Raw genomic sequence first — 20,467 nt, 5'->3', positions numbered from 1 at the left:
TCACAAAAAATGACCAGATGGGCCCTAAAAGTAACGTCGTAGGTCAACGGGGAGGAATTACAGGGACTGACTGGAAAGGGACATGAAGGGGAGGCCCACAACGGGGTTAGGCAAGTCGGGTTCAATCAAATTCCCACCTCCTCGCCCTCCCAAGGCCTGACTGAATGCTGCCCTCTGCCCTCCGACCCCCACCCGGGGCCAGCTGTAGTCAGTCCCTCCCGCCCCACCCGAGACAAAAGCGTCGCAGTCAAGACAAAGTGCAGAACCCTGGCAGACAGGCGCCGGCGCAGGCCCACTTTATTCGCAGAGTCCAGCCACGCTGGGCGGGCCGTCATGCTCGCGCCGGCGGGACATTCGGGCCGAAGTCCCGGCTTGGCATGCACGCCCCGGGCCGCCCGGGGCTCCTCTCCGGGTCGTGGCTCAGAGCTCCGGAGGCCGGAGGCCGGGCGGGCCGGCGGGGATAAGGTCGGGGTACACCAGGAAGCCGGAGAAGGTGATGTACTTGCCGTGGTTGCTGTAGGCGCCGTAGCCGTCGTGGTCGTGGCTGAGCAGCCAGACGGCGTCGCCGCGCCGCAGCGCCAGCATCACGCTCTGGCTCTGCATCTCGCGACGCCGCGACGCGCCGTCGTCGTAAATCATGGCCTGCACCTCGTCGCGGTTCTTCATCAGCTTCACCGACAGCGTCTTGCGCGGCAGCTTGCCCAGCGTGAAGGAGAAGAAGTAGGCGCCGGGCAGGCGGCAGCGGAACACGCCAGCCGCCGCGTCGAAGTCGCCGCCGATGTTGACGAGCTCAGTGTCGAAGGCTAGGGGCCGGTGCCGCGGCCCCGGGCCCGCGTCCGAGCCCACCAGGCTGCGCGTGCGCGCCGCCGAGAAGGCCGAGCGCGGCTCCGGGGGCGCGGGCGGCCCACGCGCAGGCGCGTCGGCGTCGGCGTACACCAGGTAGCCGCTGAAGGTGGCGCCCGGTGCCCCGAGCGCGTACTGCTGGGCGCCGTGCAGCCGCAGCCACACCGTGTCGCCGTAGTCGAGCTGCAGCATGGCGCTCTGGCTGGCGGCGTGCCGCGCGGCGGTTCGCCGCTGCTCGTCGAAGGCCAGTGCCTGCACCTCGTCGCGGTTGCGCACCAGCATCACCGACAGGCTCTTGTGCGGGGCCTTGCCAGCCGTGAAGGAGAAGAAGTAGGCGCCGGGCACGCGGCAGCGGAACTGACCTGTGGCCGCGTCGAAGTCGCCCCCGATGTTCACGTACACCTTGTCGAAGGTCACCGCCATCTCCGACGTGCCCTCCAGGGGGGTGGTGCGTGCTGCCGAGAAGGCCGAGCGCAACTCTGTTGAGCCCGGAGCCGGAGCCGGGCCCAGGGCCCAGCAGGCAGCCGGGCCCAGCATGCCCAGCAGGAGAGGCAGCATGGCGCCTGGGAGGGGAGGCACGAAGGGAAGGAGACAAGGGTTGGGCAGGGGCGGCCTGGAGACGGGTTCCCTTCACAGACCCGCCCTTGACCCACAACTAGGACTCCTAGTTTCCTACACACTTGGACTAGGTCAGTGGTTCTTAAAACTTCATGGGGCCTCAGTGTCACCTGGAGACCCCGTTAAAACACACATTGTTGGCTCCCACCTCCACCTCATCTAGTATGAGGCCCGAGAATTTGCATTTCTAACAAGTTCCCAGGTAATGCAGAGATGCTGCTAGTCTAGGGACCCACTTTGGGGACCATTAGATTAGGCCAGTTTTTTTTTTTTTCTCCTCTCTTCTTTTTTTGTAACCACCGAACTCCTTTTTCAAGTGAAAGCTCACAGACATATACCATAGATGCAAGCAGAAATGCTCTGGTCAGAGGGTCCTATAGCCCTGTCTGCTGGGCTTACACATCCCCTCCTCCTTGACACCCAGGGGCCCTGGAAATGCAGAAGGTGGTCAGGGGGTCTCTGAGTTTCCTTCAGCCTCCGATTTGCTGCATTTTCCTGTGTCTATTCTATAGTCCTTACTTAGCCTGCCCCTCTCTCAGGCACTGGCTCTCTATACTGATATCCTCCATGATGGCTGCTGGTTAAGCCCCCATTTTGGCCGGAAAGGAAATAGCCGCTCCCTGACCCATTTCCTGGCCTCTGACCCAGTCAAGGGTCAGCTCCCACACTGGACCTCTGGACTCTCCAGGGGCCCTTCTTGCACTAAAGAGGCCAGAACAGATGGGCTTTGAGGTAGTTCCCTCCCCCTGTAAAATCAGTGTAAGAGAAAGAGACTCCTTCCTCTGGGCTTGTGGGCTGGTCACTGAGGGGAAAGAGAGAGCCAGGGGCTGCTGGGGATACGGTGGGAGAGCAACAATTCCAGCACGGCTTTGGCAAGTCTGTGAGGTCAGCAGCTTGGTTCCTCAGTAGTAGTGGTGGAGTGGAGAGGACTGACAGCTAAACCTGGGCCCAGGTCCTGGCTCTACCCGTCACACGCTGTGAAACCTTAGGCAAGTTCCTTAATTTCTCTGGGCATGGCTCCCTCTGTGTAATTGGGGAGGAGACCTGCCTCACAAGCTTACTGTGAGGATGCTCTGAGAAGGCAGGTGTGAACACCTTCGTTGGATGGCAGTGCAATCAATATTTTGAGAAAATCAATCTGATCAAGTTCTTTTTTTAATTAAATTTTTAATTTTATATTGGAGTATAGTTGAAGATCAAGTTCTTGACATAAGGGGTTAGGGTTCAGTAATTCCTACCCTTGGAAACTTGGTAAAGGCACTACTTAACTCAGAGGACTAACTCTCCAAGGGTAGGATTACATAATGCTTCCTAGTAGGGCATAGGCTTTGGGGATTGAATACCCTGAGGGCCTGAAGTGGAGGCAAAGCAGAAAAGAAAATGAGCTGGTAACAGCCTAGGCCGTGGGCCTCTATGGGAAATGCCCGGGGAGTGTGTGTATCTTTGTGTCTCTTAGAGACACCAGGGACCTGCCAAGAAGGGTTGCCAGGTGCAGCTGTGATGTGCTGCACACAACAAGGACGTTCACCTGAGGGTAGGCGGGTGCTGGAGTCCAACCCACATTTTACTTGCCCAACTGTGTGGAACTGCTGCCCCTGGGGGAAAGTGTGCCTTTTTCTAATTCTCATAGTAAGACCCCCAAGTCCCTAGCCCAGCTGAACATTCTCTCCTTACACAGGAAGTACCTTCTCTCATTCTTACAAAGGTGCCCCATGGGCTAGCCAGTACCCTTGGTGAGGGCAGGGGCAGGGAGGGGGGGCATGTGCAGTAGTGAAGATTACACGTCACGGTATTCAGTGCAATCCCTTTCACAGAGCTCTGTGGACACGTCTGGTGTCACAGCCAACCTGCGAGACAGGAAGGCCTTCTTCTGTTTTATAGGGGAGAAATCCAAGGCCCAAAAAGGGGAAGCATTTTGGCCCAAGGCCACTCATGGAGCACTGAGGCAAGGCTTGAGGTCTATTTGACTCCAAATTCAGTGTGCTTTCCTCTCCACCACCTTTCCATTCTGAACACAGCTATTTCCAGCCAACCTGTCATCTGCCTCAGTTTCACTTTTCGCAAAAATAGAAGTGGAATGAGTCTTGAGGTCTAGGGTGAAGGGGAAAGAAAGCAAAACCAACCAAAAAAATATTCTTAATGTTTTTGTCTTCTGGGAACATCTCAACTCTTCCTGACACTGCTGTTCTCCTAGCAGGTCTTGCCCCAGGAGCACCTGCCCACTCGACCCTCAGTAATCTTCCTGCCAAGCCTGGTGCACCCTGCCAGTGCCAGAGGGTCCTCCTGTGTGTCCAGTACCCAGCCTCCATTTCACCCACCACTGCCCATTTCTCAGATCTGTGGGTCCCCATCCTTCCCTAAACCCCCTTCCCGGAGCAGGTCAGAGGTAGCGGGTGTCAGGTGGGCATCACAGCTCCAGGGAAGGAAATGGCTGTTCCTAGCTCCATCCAGGTGAGGCTCAAAATAATCATCCTCAAAGAGAAAAAACTAGGACACATGCGCTGGACAGACCCAGAACCCTGGAACCGAGGGTGGAGGTGCAGCCATGTCAGGCTAAGGGGATTCTAGAGACCCCTCCCTACCAAACCTCAATTCCAATCACCCCCTCCCTCAAGCTCTGCCCAAACCTCCCTCCCCACCTACCTTGAAAACCCCTCAGGCTCCCAAGAAGATAAGTCCCCCTTTCACAGACGAAGCCAATTAATCCTTTCTCATTAAAAAAAACAAAAAACAAAAAACAAAACCCAAAAACCAAAACCCTCGGAAAACGGTACCCCAGACCCTCTCTCCCCCAGACCTTCCTTTATCCATCCCTTCGGAGTAAAAGCCCTTGAGCCTCTTTCATGAAAAAAAGCTCCCAGGTCCTCCTTTCAGGGAAAAAGGACCCAATTCCCCGGCCCCCGCTTCCAGTCAAGGAGAAAGCCTGGCTCCCTGCGCCCCAGAGCAGCTCTCACCTGGCTGGGGGCGGCGGTCGGTCGGCTTCTCTCCGAGCCCGCGATCCGGCTCCGGGCTCCGGGCTCTGGGCTCCGGGCGGGCGCTGGGCTGCGCACTGACCGCCCGCGCTGCGGCGGGGCCGGGCCTGGCGGGGACGGCGGCGGCGGCGGCGGGCGGGGCGCTGGGACCCCGGGGTGGGCTCGGGGTGGCGGGGCAGCGAGGGAAAAAGGGCTGCTGAAGAGCGAGGCTCCGGGGCCGCGCGAGGCGAGGCAGGGTAGGGGCGGGCAGGGGGAGAGGCGGGAGGGGAAGCGAGAGGGAGGGGCGCACCGAGGCCGGGGAGCCGAGCGGCAGGGCCCAGGGGCACCGCACGAAGAAGGCCCCCCGCGCAGGCAGCGCGAGCACCGGGCTCTTCCTCCTCCGTGACCTCCCTAAAGCTTCATCCTCTGGGTCTGGAGAGCAGGCATCATTAATCCAAGTTAGCAGATGGGGAAACTGAGGCAGAGCCCAAACTAGCGGTGGCTCAGAGCACTCTACAGACGAGCCTTCTCCCTGGTTTGAGGAGAGGGGACTGGAGCAGGGCGCAGAGACTGGACTAGCCTCTGGACTGCAAGGACAGTGGAAGGTGAGAGTTTGGCTGGGACAGATGTCCAAGCTGAGTGGCACCGGGGGAGGGGGTCTGAGGGAAGAGAAGGATAAATGGATCAATGCTGCCAGTAAAGGAAGGGCTTACAGTGACCTAACCGTCATCTCACCTCCAAATCGGAAAATGCCTATGGTTGATAAGGAAGGAAGGAGGAAGACAAAACCCCCAGACATCAGAGGGTCAGCCTGTGCCCCCGGGGAGGGGGTGAGGAAGGAGGGGAGTCCTTGGGGCAGAATTGAGTGTTGGCAGAAAGGCTGCTTCCACAGCGTCCGCAAGGAGGGAGAGGGCTGAGAAGGGCAATGGGAGGGCTCCAAGGGCCTGTTTGCAGAGGGACACTGACACCCTGCCTAGCTGGGCCGCGGTGGCAGGACCCAGCAGGACACCAGGGCTGGGAACAGCTGTCTTCCCACCGCAGCACTCACCGAGGCCCTTCCATGGCTTCCACTCTGGGCTCTGGCACCATCAGGGAGGCTGCGGTCCTCTCCTGACAGCTGTGCAGGGGACGACCTGCCTGGCACTCAGTAGATGCTGACCAAATGGATGGCTTTTGAAGAGCCCCACTCTTCAGCTGCCAGAGCAGGACCCCTCTGCCTACCCCCCCACCCCCGATTGACTCAGGGGGCCTGAGCTCTAGTCCTGGCTCTGCCACAGACCCTCTGTGTGGTTTCTGAGAAGCCTGGTGCCCCGTGAAATCCCCTGTCCCCTGGAGCTCTCCTTCTGGAACTCTCAAAACTTACACGACCCCAGTTAATCTAACATGGGTTAGTCCTCCTGAAGGTGTTGACGGTGATGATGAGCTCATTAAATGTTCTCCAGGGTGCTGAGGGAATGATAAAATGAATAGATACGTGCCTCAATAGAAACGGATGGGTGGAGGCGTTTCAGCCTGGGCATGGGGGCATTTGGGGACAGAGGGTGAAGCACCTGTCTAGCCCTTCAGGACCATCTTTTGCCTCCTTCACCAGCCTGTAAAGGCCTAGGTGGGGTGTGGGGGGAGGCCTAGGAGGGCTGGGGAAGGCAGGAAGCCAATCCGCGGCAGCCACAAGCCTTCTTCTGGACAAGGAGATCGGGGTTGCCATGTTGAAGGTGCATTTTGAAGGTGTGATTCCAACAGTGGGAGGAATGGGAAGAAGGCAGGACTCTCAAGGCAGAACAGTTAAATGCCAGTGGGGGTCCGTCTCAGGCTGAAAGCCATCTGACGCTTTCCCTGGGTCCACAAAAGCATTTCAGCAGAGAAATGAAATGTTCATTTCATTTCTCTGGAGACAGGTGGCTGAGGCAGATGACAGCAGGGTTTTTGCTTCAAGGGATGGGACAAGGTGGAGGTCACTGGCAAAGGCATACAGAGCAGGAGGATGCCATGTACTGGTGGGCATCTAGGGCAGGCTGGGGGTGCACCGGAATGAAGTTAGGAGGCAGCAAGGTTCAGAGAAGAGCCCTAGAGCTAGGCTGTAGCTCCCGTCTGCTCCTACCACAACACAGTGATCATTTTCATAGCAAGTTCCTTTCACTGGGTGTAGCAGATGCTACCAGTGCCCCCAGTCAAGCCCCCAGGCCTACTCGGAGGTCATCTGCAGACAGTTTCTGAACTTGCTCCCTGTGTCTCTCCTGTGGCATTCCCAGCTTTGGATGTTGAGTGTGGGGCAGGCTGGAAGTGGGGAGTTAACGCCCCCAGAGTAACCCTCCACCAAGGAGGGCCCAGAGTTAGTGGATAAATGCTCTAGCTTTCAGTCCCTCTGAAAGTGGGACAATTTCCAATTCCCAGGCCTGTTCCAGTCTCAGAAAGACTCCAGCAGAATGGAACCTAAGTTGTCCATGGGGAAAGCTTGCTTATCCCTGTATGCTTTGCTTGCTTTCCTCTCTTGCTTGTCTCACTCCCCCACCCTCTCACCCTGCTTCTGGGGTCACCTCCTAAATAAACTACTTGTATCCAAATCTGTCTCAGGGTCGCCTTTTGGGGGGAACCCGAACTGAGACAATGAACGCTAACTGTGTTAAGTGCCTTTTCATTTCGCCCATTATCTTATTTAATTTCTATTTATTTGTTTATTTTAAAATTTATTTTTGGCCGCACTGTGAGGCATGCGGGATCTTAGTTCCCAGGGATCGAACCCGTCCCCCTGCAACGGAAGCATGGAGTCTTAACCACTAGACTGCCAGGGAAGTCTCCTTATTTAACTTCTTAACATCCCCTGAAGTAGATGTCACTAACCCAATTTTACAAATGAGGAATAGAGAGGTTAATGCAGAGGTAGGATTCAAAGCCAGGTCTGTCTGGCTCCAAAGCCCGGTCCTTAACCACGTGCTCTGCGGCCTCCCGAATTCTCTGATCCTCTCTGGCTTTATTTTTCACCTGTAAAATGAGGAATGGGCTCTTGAGCTTGAAGAGAGGCAATGTAGCCATTGTCTCCAGCAGCTGGGCCTGGTCAGTGAGATGTAAGCAGAAGTTATTAGGAGGGGCTTCCCTGGCGGTCCAGTGGTTAAGACTCTGCGCGTCCATGCAGGGGGTGCGGGTTCGATCCCTGGTTGGGGAGCTAAGATCCCACATGCCGCTCAGCATGGCCAAAGAAAAAAAAATGATGGTGAGGATTTTACATAGTGCTGATAGAGGAGTAAGGGAATGGGATCCAGTCTAAGGTAAGAGTGTGAGCAAAGGTGTGGAGGTAGCATAGATCAGCCTGTATGTGGCTCAGTTGAAGAGGGAAGGGTTTGTGAAGGAGGCCTGGCAGGTGAGGTGTTGTAGGGCTTAAATGCTGAGCTAAGGAACTTGGTTTATCCTGCAGCAGGGGGTTAGGGCTCAGAGCAGTATTTAAGATTACTCCTGGGCTTCCCTGGTGGCGCAGTGGTTGAGTCCGCCTGCCGATGCAGGGGACACGGGTTCGTGTCCCGGTCCTGGAAGATCCCACATACCGCGGAGCGGCTGGGCCCATGAGCCATGGCCGCTGAGCCTGCGTGTCCGGAGCCTGTGCTCCGCAACGGGAGAGGCCACAACAGTGAGAGGCCCGTGTACCGCAAAAAAAAAAAAGATTACTCCTACAACAGAGTGAAAGGCAGCATGAAACCATGCACAGAGCCCTTCTAAGTGTGGGACGGAAGAGGGGAGGAGAGGCAGGGAGATCTCTAAGGAAGAGAAAGGGAAGAGACAGATGGAAGAGAGACTAAGAAGAGCTGCAGAGACTGACAGAGAGAGTGCGCGCGCACCAGCTCACAATTTAATTAGCTTCCTGGCTTGCCAGGGGCTTACAGGGGAATTAGCAGAGCTCAGAGTCTAGGGACCTTGCTCGGAGTTGAAGGGAAGCTAATAAGAAGGACAACAACAAGCCCCAGAGAGAAATGAAAGAGGAGGAATCGTCAGCCAAGCAGAGATGCTGGCAGGAGAAGCAGATGTCAGGGCGCTGAGTCCCTGCCTTCCTTAAAGGTTTCAGCTTTCCAGGGGAGTAGACATTGAGAGCTCCTGGGCTGGGCTGCTGGCCCCACTGTCCCTGGTTCCAGTCCCTCTGAGCACCTGGTAAACAACGCCGAATGGGGGCAGTTGGGAGTGGCTGTGAGGAGCAAGTTCCCCTCTGTTGGCCCTTTTCCCAGAAGGGAACCCCCAGGTCCCTTGTGCAGATGGGGAGGTTGAGGCCGGAAATGCGGAGGTGGCCTGCTCCTGACCAGATGTGGCAAATTGCATCTTCCAAAGACAGCGTGATAGCATCTCCCATCCCACCCTGCTCTTCTTACACCATGCCACTCCCCTCTAAGAGGAAGACCTAGGTTGGGCGTGAAAGGTGATGCTGCTTCTGCCTGGCGCTCTCTCTTGAAACTCACACTTGGAATCCAGCCATCATGATGTGAGAAAGCCCAGGCCACATGGAAAGGCCATGTGCAGATGTTGTGGCCAACAGCCCCAGTCAGGACCAGTTATCTAATTTTTAAGGTCCAGTGCAAAATGAAAAGGTAGGGCCCCTTGTTCAAAAATTAAGCATTTAAGAGGGTCACAACATCATTAAACCATGCATAGAGCCCTTCTAAGTGTGGGACCTTGTGTAGCTGTACAAGTTGCATCCTGTGAAGCTGGCCCTGACCGCAGCTGAGATTCCAGCATCCACTGTTTGCAGTATGAGTGAGGAAGCCTTCAAGATGACTCGGCCCAGTCACTGTCTGACTGCAACTGTACGAAGGACTCTGAACGAGAACTACCTGGCTGAACCCAGTGTATGTCCAGACCCACTAGGGACAGAATTGATGGTTATTGTTTTAAACCAGAAACTTTTGGGTGACTGCAGCAATAGATAGTTGGAATACTGGGGGAAACAGAACGTGTCAAAATTGGACTGAAGATGCAGTACAGTTACTGAGTTTCCCCCCCCAATCCAGGCTCATTCCCTGAGCTACTGTTGCTGGTCCTCCATGACCCATGTTGGCAGAGGAGGCAACAGGTAACTCCAGACCCTACCTATGGACCTCTCACTATGGAAGATGGTGGAGCCATTTTGAGTCCTCTGTTTCTTGCAGTTAAAAGCACTCCAACTTTTACAAGTTATTTCCCCTCTCTGGGTCTTGGTTTCTTCGGATGTATATTGAGAGGACTTCATCATCTAGGGCCTGTGAGTCTCTGGAGGGAAAATACAGAGGACTTGGTGACTAGAATGAGAGGGGGGAGTGAAGGAACTGGAAGAGTCAGAAGGTGTTTACTCCACCTCTTGCACTGGGATCTGGGGGGGGACGGGGAAGGAAGAATGTTCAGTCTGGGTCAGATGATGACTGGTTCCACTTTGGGCATTTAGATCACACTAGATTTGGGGGATGGAAAACTGGGTGGGGGGACTTACATAGTGTCATCAATTAGGTAGAGAATATAATTATGCAGGAAAAGATTGGATAAACACCAAAATGCAGGAAAAGACTGGAGAAACACCAAAATATTGTTATTTATGGTAGGTTCAGGGATGATATTTATTTTCTCTGTAAAATGTTTTCTATTTCCCAAACTTTCTACAATGAATATTTATTCCTTTCATGTGAAAAGTAATCTGAAATATCAATAAAAACTTTAATTTCTTTCAAATGTATCTAAATACATATTGGAATTAGAATATTATAAAAGTGGGAGCTTAAATTAGAGGAGAAAAGATACGATTTAATAAACTGTATGGCAACAACTAGGTAGCCATCTAGAAAACTTTAAGTTGGATCCATACATCATACCTGATACCAAAACAAGTTCCAAATGGATCACATATTTAAATGTAAGAATGAAACCAAAAAAGTACTAAAAGAAATCAAGTGATATTAAAAAAAAATTCAGAGTAAAGAAGTTTGAAGTATGACATAAAATCCAGAATTCATTCAAAAAAATTGGTGGATAGTTTTTACTACAGCTTAAAAGAAAAACATATTAACAGGGCAAAACTGCCAGAAACGAACTCAAAAGACAAACTACAAACTGGAAAATATATTTGTAATTCACATCACAAAGAGCTCTAAGAAAAAGACAACTGAGTAGAAAAGTGGGTAAGGAATATAAACAGTTAATAAAAAAATACAAATAACTGTTAGAATAAGACAATTACAGTAAGATGCCATCATGTTTTTTTTACCTCTCAGGTAATCAAAGATCTATAGATTTATAACACACTCTATTGATGAGGAGGTGGAGAAACATTCATACCCTGTTAGTGGGAGGGTCAACTGGTACCGTTGGACAATTGGACAATATCTACCAAGTTTTAAAATGTGCATGCCCTTCAACTCCATGATTCCACTTCCTGAAAAGCTGTTCTTCAGATATATGCCCACATGTCTGAAATGACATGTTATTCATTGCAGCATTGTTTGTAATAGCAATAGAGGACCCATCCAATAAATTCTGATACATAGAATACTACCTACCCTTTACAGAAGAATGAGGAGTCATTTTGTATACTGATATGAAATAATCTCTAAGATTTACTGTTAAGTGAAAAAAAACCAAGGTGTACATTTGTTTTGAGGGAATTGGTATGTAGCCGAAATAAAGCCCAGCCAAGCTGTAGCCATCTGAAGCCTCTCAAAGATGTTTTTATGCACCCCTCAAATCACTGATTATAGCAGGTTCATTCTAAATGTACCTTTTCTATTCCACCTCACAATTCACTCCCCTAATACATTATTATTCTACTCTTGGCTTTCTACATGAGAGCCTTTTACCGCCTTTATGTGTTAGCTTGAATATCACCATATGAGAGGATATTTCCTAACAACTGGCTATGACCCAGTTCTAGTCCCATCTCCCCTAAAAAAAAATAAAGCAAAAAACTTGCCATTTTCTATTTATTATGGCATTTATCATTCTAACATATTTTTTAGCTATCCACTCTAGAATATGACCTCCATAAATATTTGTTGAAAGAATGTTGGTTAAGTCTTCTGCTCTATAATCCTCCTATGTATTCTTTGAAAATTTTATTTTGCCACTATAGTGTAAGATCTAAACTTCCATACAGACTAGACTACTCATCAGGCTTCTTTTTCCATAAGTCCACTCCAACTGTACTTGGCCCTCAAAGTCATAGCTTCTTTTTTTTTTTTTTTGCAGTACGCGGGCCTCTCACTGTTGTGGCCTCTCCCGTTGGGGAGCACAGGCTCCGGATGCGCAGGCTCAGCGGCCATGGCTCACGGGCCCAGCCACTCCGTGGCATGTGGGATCTTCCCGGACTTCTCTGTAGTTGTGGCACGTAGGCTCCAGAGCGCACAGGCTCAGTAGTTGCGGCCTGGGGGTTTAGTTGCCCCGCAGCACATGGGATCTTAGTTCCCGACCAGGGATCGAACTCCCATCCCCTGCATTGGAAGGCAGATTCTTAGCCACTGGACCACCAGGGAAGTCCCCCTCCTCTGACTCTTAAATTCCCTACAATTTATTTTTTTAATCCAGAGTTCCATTTTTCCATTGATGCTTTCTTGAAAGAGTTCCCTTGAGTTTACACTTAAACAAGAAGAGGAGTTTAGGACCAATCCATTACAACATATTGGAAAATCTGTTAGATGTTATACATTTTATACTCAAAACTTACTTGAGAATTGCTTTAAGTTCAGGGCACCATGCTGTAAGAGTTATACCTATACTGTTAGTTAGTATAATAATTATTTTTGTAATTCTAATGTAAATAGTAATACTTTATTAGGCAAGAGAGGTCCTTACGACCATTTCGGAGTATGCACTGGGTCCACATCTTTGAAATTTAAGTAATGAATCAAACAGGTTCATGAATTATGAAATAAATAGATTTGATTACAAAAAACCCAAGGTGTACAGTATGCTACTATTTCTATTTTTTTTAAATTATGCATTTGCTTTTATGTGCATAGAATACCTCTGAGAGAATCTTCTAGAAACCATTAACAACAGTTGCCTCCTGGGAAGAGCAATGGTTATAGGAGAAAGACACACTTTCCACTGTTTTACCCTTTTGCACCTAAAATTAAAACAGGCAGGGAGGGACTTCCCCAGTGGTGCAGTGGTTAAGAATCTGCCTGCCAATGTAGGGGACACGGGTTCAAGCCCTGGTCCGGGAAGGTCCCACATGCCATGGAGCAACTACACCCATGTGCCACAACTACTGAGCCTGTGCTCTAGAGCCCATGAGCCACAACTACGGAAGCCCGCGTGCCCTAGAGCCTGTGCTCCGCAACAAGAGAAGCCAGCTCAATGAGAAGCCTGCTCGCCGCAACTAGAGAAAGCCCACATGCAGCAACAAAGACCCAACACAGTCAAAAATAAAATAAATAAATAAATAAATAAATTTATTTTTAAAAAGGCAGGGAGAACCAGTATCTTTCTGAGCAGCTGCTTGGTTCCTGCTGGCTTCTATTCAACCTGAGGTCGGCTGAAAGCCCTCAGCCTTTTTCACAAGCACCGTCAAGCCAAACTTCCTTCATCCTGTGCTGGTGCAGCTGATGTTTTAAAATACGTATAAATGCAGGTCTTTCCACTTCTTTTAAATTCATCCTGTGGGTTTCAGACCACTGTTTCAAGGTATTTTACAATCTTGATTCTGACATCCAAATATTAGCTTTTCCATCCAATAGTGGTGCCATCTGCACTGTGAGCGTGGCAGACATGATCAACTACTGAGCTGACCAAATGCAGAATCTAGAAGCATGAAATTTAAGACTTCTCCCCAGATTTACATCAACTGAATAACCAACTTTGGGGGAGGGGCACAGTGGTTAAATGGGCTAGAAATCCACCCGACTGGGCAATCTTGGAGGTCACTGTTTTCCTGGCTGTCTCCTCAGTTGGGGAAACGGGGTATGCTATGTCCAAGGAAATTTTCCTAGTGGCCTTCCAAATAAATAATAACAAACTATATTATTGTTGACATTATTATTTACTCTATCTTGTTTTTAGTGAAGGTACCAATTCTTTTTCTAGGTGTTCTCAAACCCACAGTTTAATATGATATTCTAGAATAAATTTGGAAATTCACCTGAAGTATACCCACCTAGAGTTTCCAGAATCTACCTCTTCCTCTTTTCTAACACCGGGACATTTGCAGCCATCGGGCATTGGGGCCCCTTTCCTTTTGTCCACAGCTTTATCAGCTACATTGGCAAGGGTTCCAGAATCTTCTCTGCAAAGGTTTAACACCTTGGGATTTGCAACTAATTTTAAATGGCTGGGTGCTTAGGTTTACTTCTCTTCTCTCCCTTTGGAGTTTCAATTTCCTCTATCTGAAGTTTTGCTTGACCCATTCCAGTTTAGAAATGCTTTTCTTCGATGGAGAGTGAGGAGAAGCGGGGTTGAGTATTCTGCTTTCCGACAACTGCTAACCTGGCACCTTTTCCCCAAGTGGAACCCTATCCTGTCTTTATTCCTCTTGCTCTGAACATAACCAACAACGTCTTTTACTGTCTGCACTTTTTCCGAGTCTCATTTTATCAAGGACTTCAACTTTCTTCTCTTATACCTGCCTTTTCATTTGTGAGCCTGTCAGGGAGCTCTTCGTACAGCCACGCTGGTTTCTTCAGCTCTACCCCTTTTCCTGTCCAAGGATTTTCTGCAAATGGGCTACCCTCATTTTCTATTTCAGAGCCTCCTGTCTCATGTTCCACATTCCCATCTAAGTCTCTAAACGTGCGATAGTAACTCTAATCTCTTCAAGTTATTTTTCTAGGACTATTTATTCGCTCACCCACTCATTCCATGGCCAACATGCCCTTCCTTCTTGATTTGACTTTGCCCTGTGGTTCCTGTGCCACTGACAGCTCCAGGCAGTTCTTCCCCACGGTCAGAGCTAAGGTCGGGGGAACTGCTCCCTGGCAGTCATGTCTGTCCACTGAAAGAGGAACCGGTCGCTGATGCATGTGAAGCTGTGTGGGACTGTGGCTGCCAGGGCAGGGTGGGGGCAGTCACCCAGCCTGGGGCCGTCCCGACTTGAAAAATGGGGATATTATGTGGTTGATGGGGTGATTGTGCATAGGTTTCAGTACCCATCAACCCCTGTGCTCACCTCAGGTTCACAGTTTTCACAGGTTATGTTCTTGGTGGACTGTGCTGCTTTCTTTCCCTTTCTGGTCTAGCTGTTTCTTTTGGACATGCTGCAGTGTATGTCTATGCCTGGTGAACCTTCCTTTGATGAGCCATGCCCCTGCAGCCCCAAGTACAGTAGACCCTTGAATCTGTTTGGTTGAATCTGCAGATATGGAGGGCCAACCGTATATGGTTCCAGTGGAGCTGACCCTGGATCCTGACACCTTCAGGCTGGACCTGACTCAGGTCTGGCCAGTAGAGTACTCCATCCCCCAGACACACCAAATGGAATGGTTTACAGATGGATGTGTTTCAAGCCAGAGTCCTCCAGGGGATTCTTGCTGGAACTTCCCTAAGAGACATTTACTCATTCTCTGAAATTCCAAGGTCTAAAAAGCCATTGAGTGAAGATGCCATTTGTCATCTTGTTGCCAAGTGGAGTGAGCCTGTCTGAGAGGGAAACCAGGCAGAGGTGGGCCCAAGGGATGGGGTGAGTGGGAGTCCTGATGCCTTTGTTTGAACCACCAGATTAACAACTGACCATTTCTGTTGCTTGAGCCAATAAATTCCTTTTCTTAATTAAGCCAGTTTGTTGGGTTTCTGAGTATGCAACCATGATATACAACTTGACCCTTTCATTGTTATAAAATCAAATTCTCTTTCATCAAGTTGCAGTTTGTTTTTTTTTTTCTTTTTTTGGTACGCGGGTCTCTCACTGTTGTGGCCTCTCCCATTGCGGAGCACAGGCTCCAGATGCACAGGCTCAGCGGCCATGGCTCATGGGCCCAGCCGCTCCGCGGCATGTGGGATCTTCCCGGACCAGGGCACAAACCCGTGTCCCCTGCATCGGCAGGTGGACTCTCAACCACCGCGACACCAGGGAAGCCCCAAGTTGCATTTTTACCTCCTTGTTTAAATCTGTTCCCCTATTTTTATGTAGAAAAACAGAACTCAGTACGTGTGCATGACATATTAGAAATTCCCCAGACTTGCACACCCAGCTCTGAATCCTGGCTCCGTCATTTATCAGTCTTGGGCAAATCGGTTAACCCTTCTGAACTTCACTTTTCTATAAAAAAAAATGGGATTATATTTTGTTTATATGGCCGTTTTATGGGTTGGAGCTAATGGATATATGGGCAGGTCCTGTAGGAGGCCACCAATAAATATTCTATTATTAGGTGGTAAGTACATTTATGTTATCTCAATAGCTTTCACTCTGCACAGTTGTCTATAGATGCACTACTTTCCAGGTGACATCTCTCTTTTTTTTTTTTTTTTGCGGTACGCGGGCCTCTCACTGTTGTGGCCTCTCCCGTTGCGGTGCGCAGGCTCAGCGGCCATGGCTCACGGGCCCAGCTGCTCCGCGGCATGTGGGATCTTCCCGGACCGGGGCACGAACCCGTGTCCCCTGAATCGGCAGGCGGACTCTCAACCACCGCGCCACCAGGGAAGCCCAGGTGACATCTCTTAACCACCAGCGTTTCCAGGTTTATCATGGCCGGGACCAAGGAGAGGGTAAGAACTTTTGGGAAAAGAGGGAAGATGAGGAGGTGGACAGGAATTTCAAAGCTCAAATGGAGGAGAGATGGAATTAGCCTTTTAAAAAACGTTTGCAACTGCAGAACTTTACACCCACTTTCTATTTATAAATATCCTTGTCTCTCGGCTTGGCTCCTTCTGCACAGGCTCCAGCAGAAGATAACAAAGAGCAGCTGCTAATGAGGTAAAATATGCAGAGCAGAGGAGGCTGTAGGAGGAGAACTGGGACTGCATGACTTAAGGTGCGTGGATTTAAGGATGTCAGAGCAAGAAGTGTTAAGAAACTTAGGTCAGAAAGTATTTTATCGGGCTTCCCTGGTGGCGCAGTGGTTGAGTCCCCCTGCTGATGCAGGGGACACGGGTTCATGCCCTGGTCCAGGAAGATCCCACATGCTGCGGAGCGGCTGGGCCCGTGAGCCATGGCCACTGAGCCTGCGCGTCCGGAGCCTGTGCTCCCCAACGGGAGAGGCCCAACAGTGAGAGGCCCGTGTACCGCAAAAAAAAAAAAAAAAAAAAAAAAAAAAAGAAGAAAGTATTTTATCCCCTGTAGGAAGCTTGTATAGGCAGAGAAAAGTTGTAGCCATCTTCCATAACCAGATAATACCACACAGCTCCAGCTTTATCTACTGCCTACTGTCCTGCGCTGGTGGCAGGAAGACAAGATAGAAGCCTGCTGCAACAGCTGAGCAGAGATGATGCACCAAGGCATCGGGGACGGAGGGAGGATGACAAATTCAAGAGGCATTTCTAAGAATCTAGCAGTGACTTCTTAGAATAGTGAAGGGTAGAGAGGATTCAGTCATCTCCAGGGTTTTAGCTTGGGAAACAGGGTGATCATGAGGTGTTTAATAAAATTTGAGAATGCAAGCACCACTGCAGGCTTGGGGAGAAGGGTTGCGATGTAATTGAATTTGAGGATCCTGAACAAACATTTATTGAGAACTATGTGTTAGGTATTGTTCCAGGTGCTCAGTATATGGCAGATATACAGCTTTGAAGAAATGTTAGGACTGTCATTAGAGATGCAATTCCACTTCCCTCAACTCTTGGCCTTTACTAGTTCCATGACTTTGCCCATATTATCTATATTTATAAAGTATCCCCTTACCTTCTAATTCTTAAATAACCATAACGGCTACCACATTCCAAATATCTGCTGTGACCCTGCACTCAATTTAGTGGCCCAATAAGAGAAGTATTACCCTCACTTTAGAGATGAGGAGCCTGAGGCTTAATACGATCAAATAACTAGTCCAAGGTCGCATGGCTGCTAAGTGACAGGGCTGGAAATTGTTCCCATTCCGCATCCTGCCTCCCAGTACCCTGTCCTTAGAAAACCAGCTCAAGTGCTACTCCTTCATGAAGGCTTCCCTGAGTTCCCCTAACTGGATGTCAGCTTTTCTTCTTGTGGATCCCAGGGAGCTTGGTTTTAACTTCTGGCACATCCTGCCTGTCCAACACCCATCACAGCACGTGTCTGGGAGACTCAGTGAGACCCCTTTCAGTGTACCAGGCTTTGCTTTCTTACACATGGTTCCATTTAATCCTCCCAACATTCTTAGTTTTTATGTTCTCGCCAGACTGCATCCCTTCCTCAGCTCCCAGTAATGCCATGGAGGACGCAGAGATTTATTGCAGCCTCCACTGCCCACAGCCCAGGGCTTTGCACGCAGTAACTGAGGGTTGTACTTATAAACTCTAAATGTGGGCCCCTCAGGGGAGGAAGGGCATGAAATGCTGAATTCCAGGAGGAGGTGAGCAGTCTGAAGTGAGGTACGGCTCTGTTGTTTCCATTTTCACCCTCCTTTTTTGTTTCCAGCCAAAGGACACTCTCACCAGTCTCTGGGATGCCAGGAGGGCAGGGGTGCAGACAGGATAGAAAGCGACTAGGCGCACTTCTGTTTCTTGTCCTTATCTCACCTTTGGCTCCTCAGTTTGGAAATAAACTGCAAAGCCTAATAGATTTTTCCATGGAAATGTGGCATTACCAGGGAACAGTCCATTCTTCTGGCTGCCTTAGTGAGTTAAAAACTGGTGCTAGAAAAGGTTCTCTCAGCAATGGGTTTGCGAGGGGGCATGGTTTGTATCATTATTTGCTCTCCCTCTTGGGAAGTTGGCAAGTCTTCAAGAGTTCCTTCAGGTCACATTTTTGTTTCTCCCCCTTTTCCTTGACACGCTCCAAAGCACTTCTCCAGCCATATTTTGGAGTGGTACTAATCTGAATCTATTTGAAAACATTCTTTTTCAGGGTGGCAGTAAATCGGTTCTGGAACAACTGTGGTTTTAATACAAAATCTGGCTAATTGGTCCCAGACAGATTTGGGGCCCCGACTGCAGAGGAATCCACTTACGAGAGCGAGGCAAATGGACTTTTCAACATTTCATCTCACGGCCATGGAATTATGGCAGTGTGTGTGGAAGACTTGCCTCCCAAGACAGCCTGGGGAGGCAGCAAACAGATGAGGAAGCTGACTCATATGGACAAAACTGGTTGGAGGGGAAACACTTTTTTTTTTTTTTTTTTTGCGGTGCGCGGGCCTCTCACTGTTGTGGCCTCTCCCCCTGCAGAGCACAGGCTCCAGACACGCAGGCCCAGTGGCCATGGCTCACGGGCCCAGCAGCTCCGTGGCATGTGGGATCTTCCCGGACCGGGGCACGAACCCACGTCTCCTGCATCAGCAGGCGGACTCTCAACCACTGCACCACCAGGGAAGCCCATGGGAAACACTTTTAGTTGCTTTAGAAAATTGATTGCTGTTACTAAGATATTCTCCTGAAAAAAAAAGGTTGTTTTTGTGTTTTTGTGTGTGTGTGTTTTTTTTTTTTTTGGTTGGTGGCAAAAGAACCTTTCATTTGCAACTTTCCCTCTAGGACAAAAATCAGAGTTCAAGATTCTGATTCTCTCAAGTCTGAAGAGATAAGACGAGGGATCAATGGAGGTGGAAAACATAAAATGTGACATCCTTAAACAAGCCTGAAAAAATCTCTCCATGGGAGATAAAACACACAACTTTGTCTGTATTTAAAAACAAAAAAAACTCCATGGGAATTCCCTGGCAGTCCAGTGGTTAGGACTTCGCATTTCCACTGCACGGGGCACGGGTTTGATCCCTAGTCAGAGAACTAAGATCCTGCAAGCCACATGGCATGGCCAAAAAAACCAAACCACCCCCCACCCCAAAAACAAAAAAATCTCCAAAGATACAAATTACTATGGCACTTAGGGCGGCAGCCTGAATGAACCCATCCAATATGCAAGGATGTTCTAGAAGAATCCATTGAGGGAATTTCCAGGTGGTCCAGTGGTTATGCTTTCATTGCTGACAGTTCAGGTTCAATCCCTGGTTGGGGAACTAAGGTCCCACATGTGGCAGGGCAGGGCCATAAAAAAAGAATCCATTGAGGAGCTGACATGTAAATCACTTTCAAAAAATGTTAACCTTCAAATGTAGTAGGAGTTCCAATACATTGGACTGATGGTGCTCCTAGGAGAAAATCCTTCCCGTACAGTAACTTAGCTTTCCATCCGCATAAATCATAATAGTATAGAGAAGTAATGGTGATCATCTCTATTTTCAGTTTCTTCACCTACTTATCATTCTGCAGAAGCAAAAAGTGAAGTGTATCTTTCCTGACTGAAGACCATTCTACTTTATTCTGTGGGAGGCTTGTTCTTTGGTTCACTGATCTGACTAAAATGCAGGGCCTTTGTCCTCAGACGGATCACTTATCATTGGTTCACTGGCTACTTTATTCTCAGCATTTCATTGCTTCTGTGAAGCAGTAAACATGCCTTGGAATTTGAAAGACTCAGGTTTGAACTCTCCTCTAAAACCTACTAGCTGTATAATTTTGAATGAGTTACTAATCTGAGTCTCATTTTCTTTATTTCTAAAGTGGGTATACCTACTCTACCAAAGATTACGAGAACTAAAGCTTATACAACAGGCGTGGCAGTCATTCCTCCCTACTGTTCTCTCTTCTTGCTCCCCCTTACCTGCCATAGTGCCTTCAACTGACCTGACTTCATGCACTGCTACTTTACCGGCTAGTTTTCCTATAAAGCCCAGTGAGGTTGTTTTGGTGGGCCTGTTTTAAAGGGCCAAATATAATTTTTTTCACAGATTTTCATATCAGAGAGAAGTAATGCCACTGCTGTGTAAGCCTTGAACTTGGTGTTGGATGTAGTTTGTCAGTTTAGTTTGCAGTATAATTACGAGACTTAGGGGAGAAGTTTGAAGGCAAAGGTCTCATCTGGTTGGGAGGACTAAGAGAGACTTCACAAAGAGATGGCACTAGAACTGAATTTTACCATAAAAGAAAAATTTCAATGGGGAGAGGGAAAGGAGGACATTTCTCAAGTAGGAAATCATAGCCAAGGTAGGGTATGTTTA

The 20,467-nt window shown here is 49.4% G+C and overlaps 1 protein-coding gene across 1 annotated transcript; it reads right to left on the bottom strand.

Moving 5' to 3' along the window:
• Window positions 1-380: 380 nt before the first annotated feature.
• Window positions 381-1,401, bottom strand: C1QTNF4 (C1q and TNF related 4). Its single transcript, XM_060105414.1, has one exon. It carries the CDS (start codon window positions 1,399-1,401, stop codon window positions 421-423), a length of 981 nt encoding a protein of 326 aa, XP_059961397.1. The 3' UTR covers window positions 381-420.
• Window positions 1,402-20,467: the final 19,066 nt, after the last annotated feature.

The sequence above is a fragment of the Mesoplodon densirostris genome, chromosome 7 (genome assembly GCF_025265405.1).
Source record: "Mesoplodon densirostris isolate mMesDen1 chromosome 7, mMesDen1 primary haplotype, whole genome shotgun sequence".
NCBI classification, from domain to species: Eukaryota; Metazoa; Chordata; class Mammalia; order Artiodactyla; family Ziphiidae; genus Mesoplodon; species Mesoplodon densirostris.
This window is presented reverse-complemented; position numbering and strand designations above follow the sequence as displayed.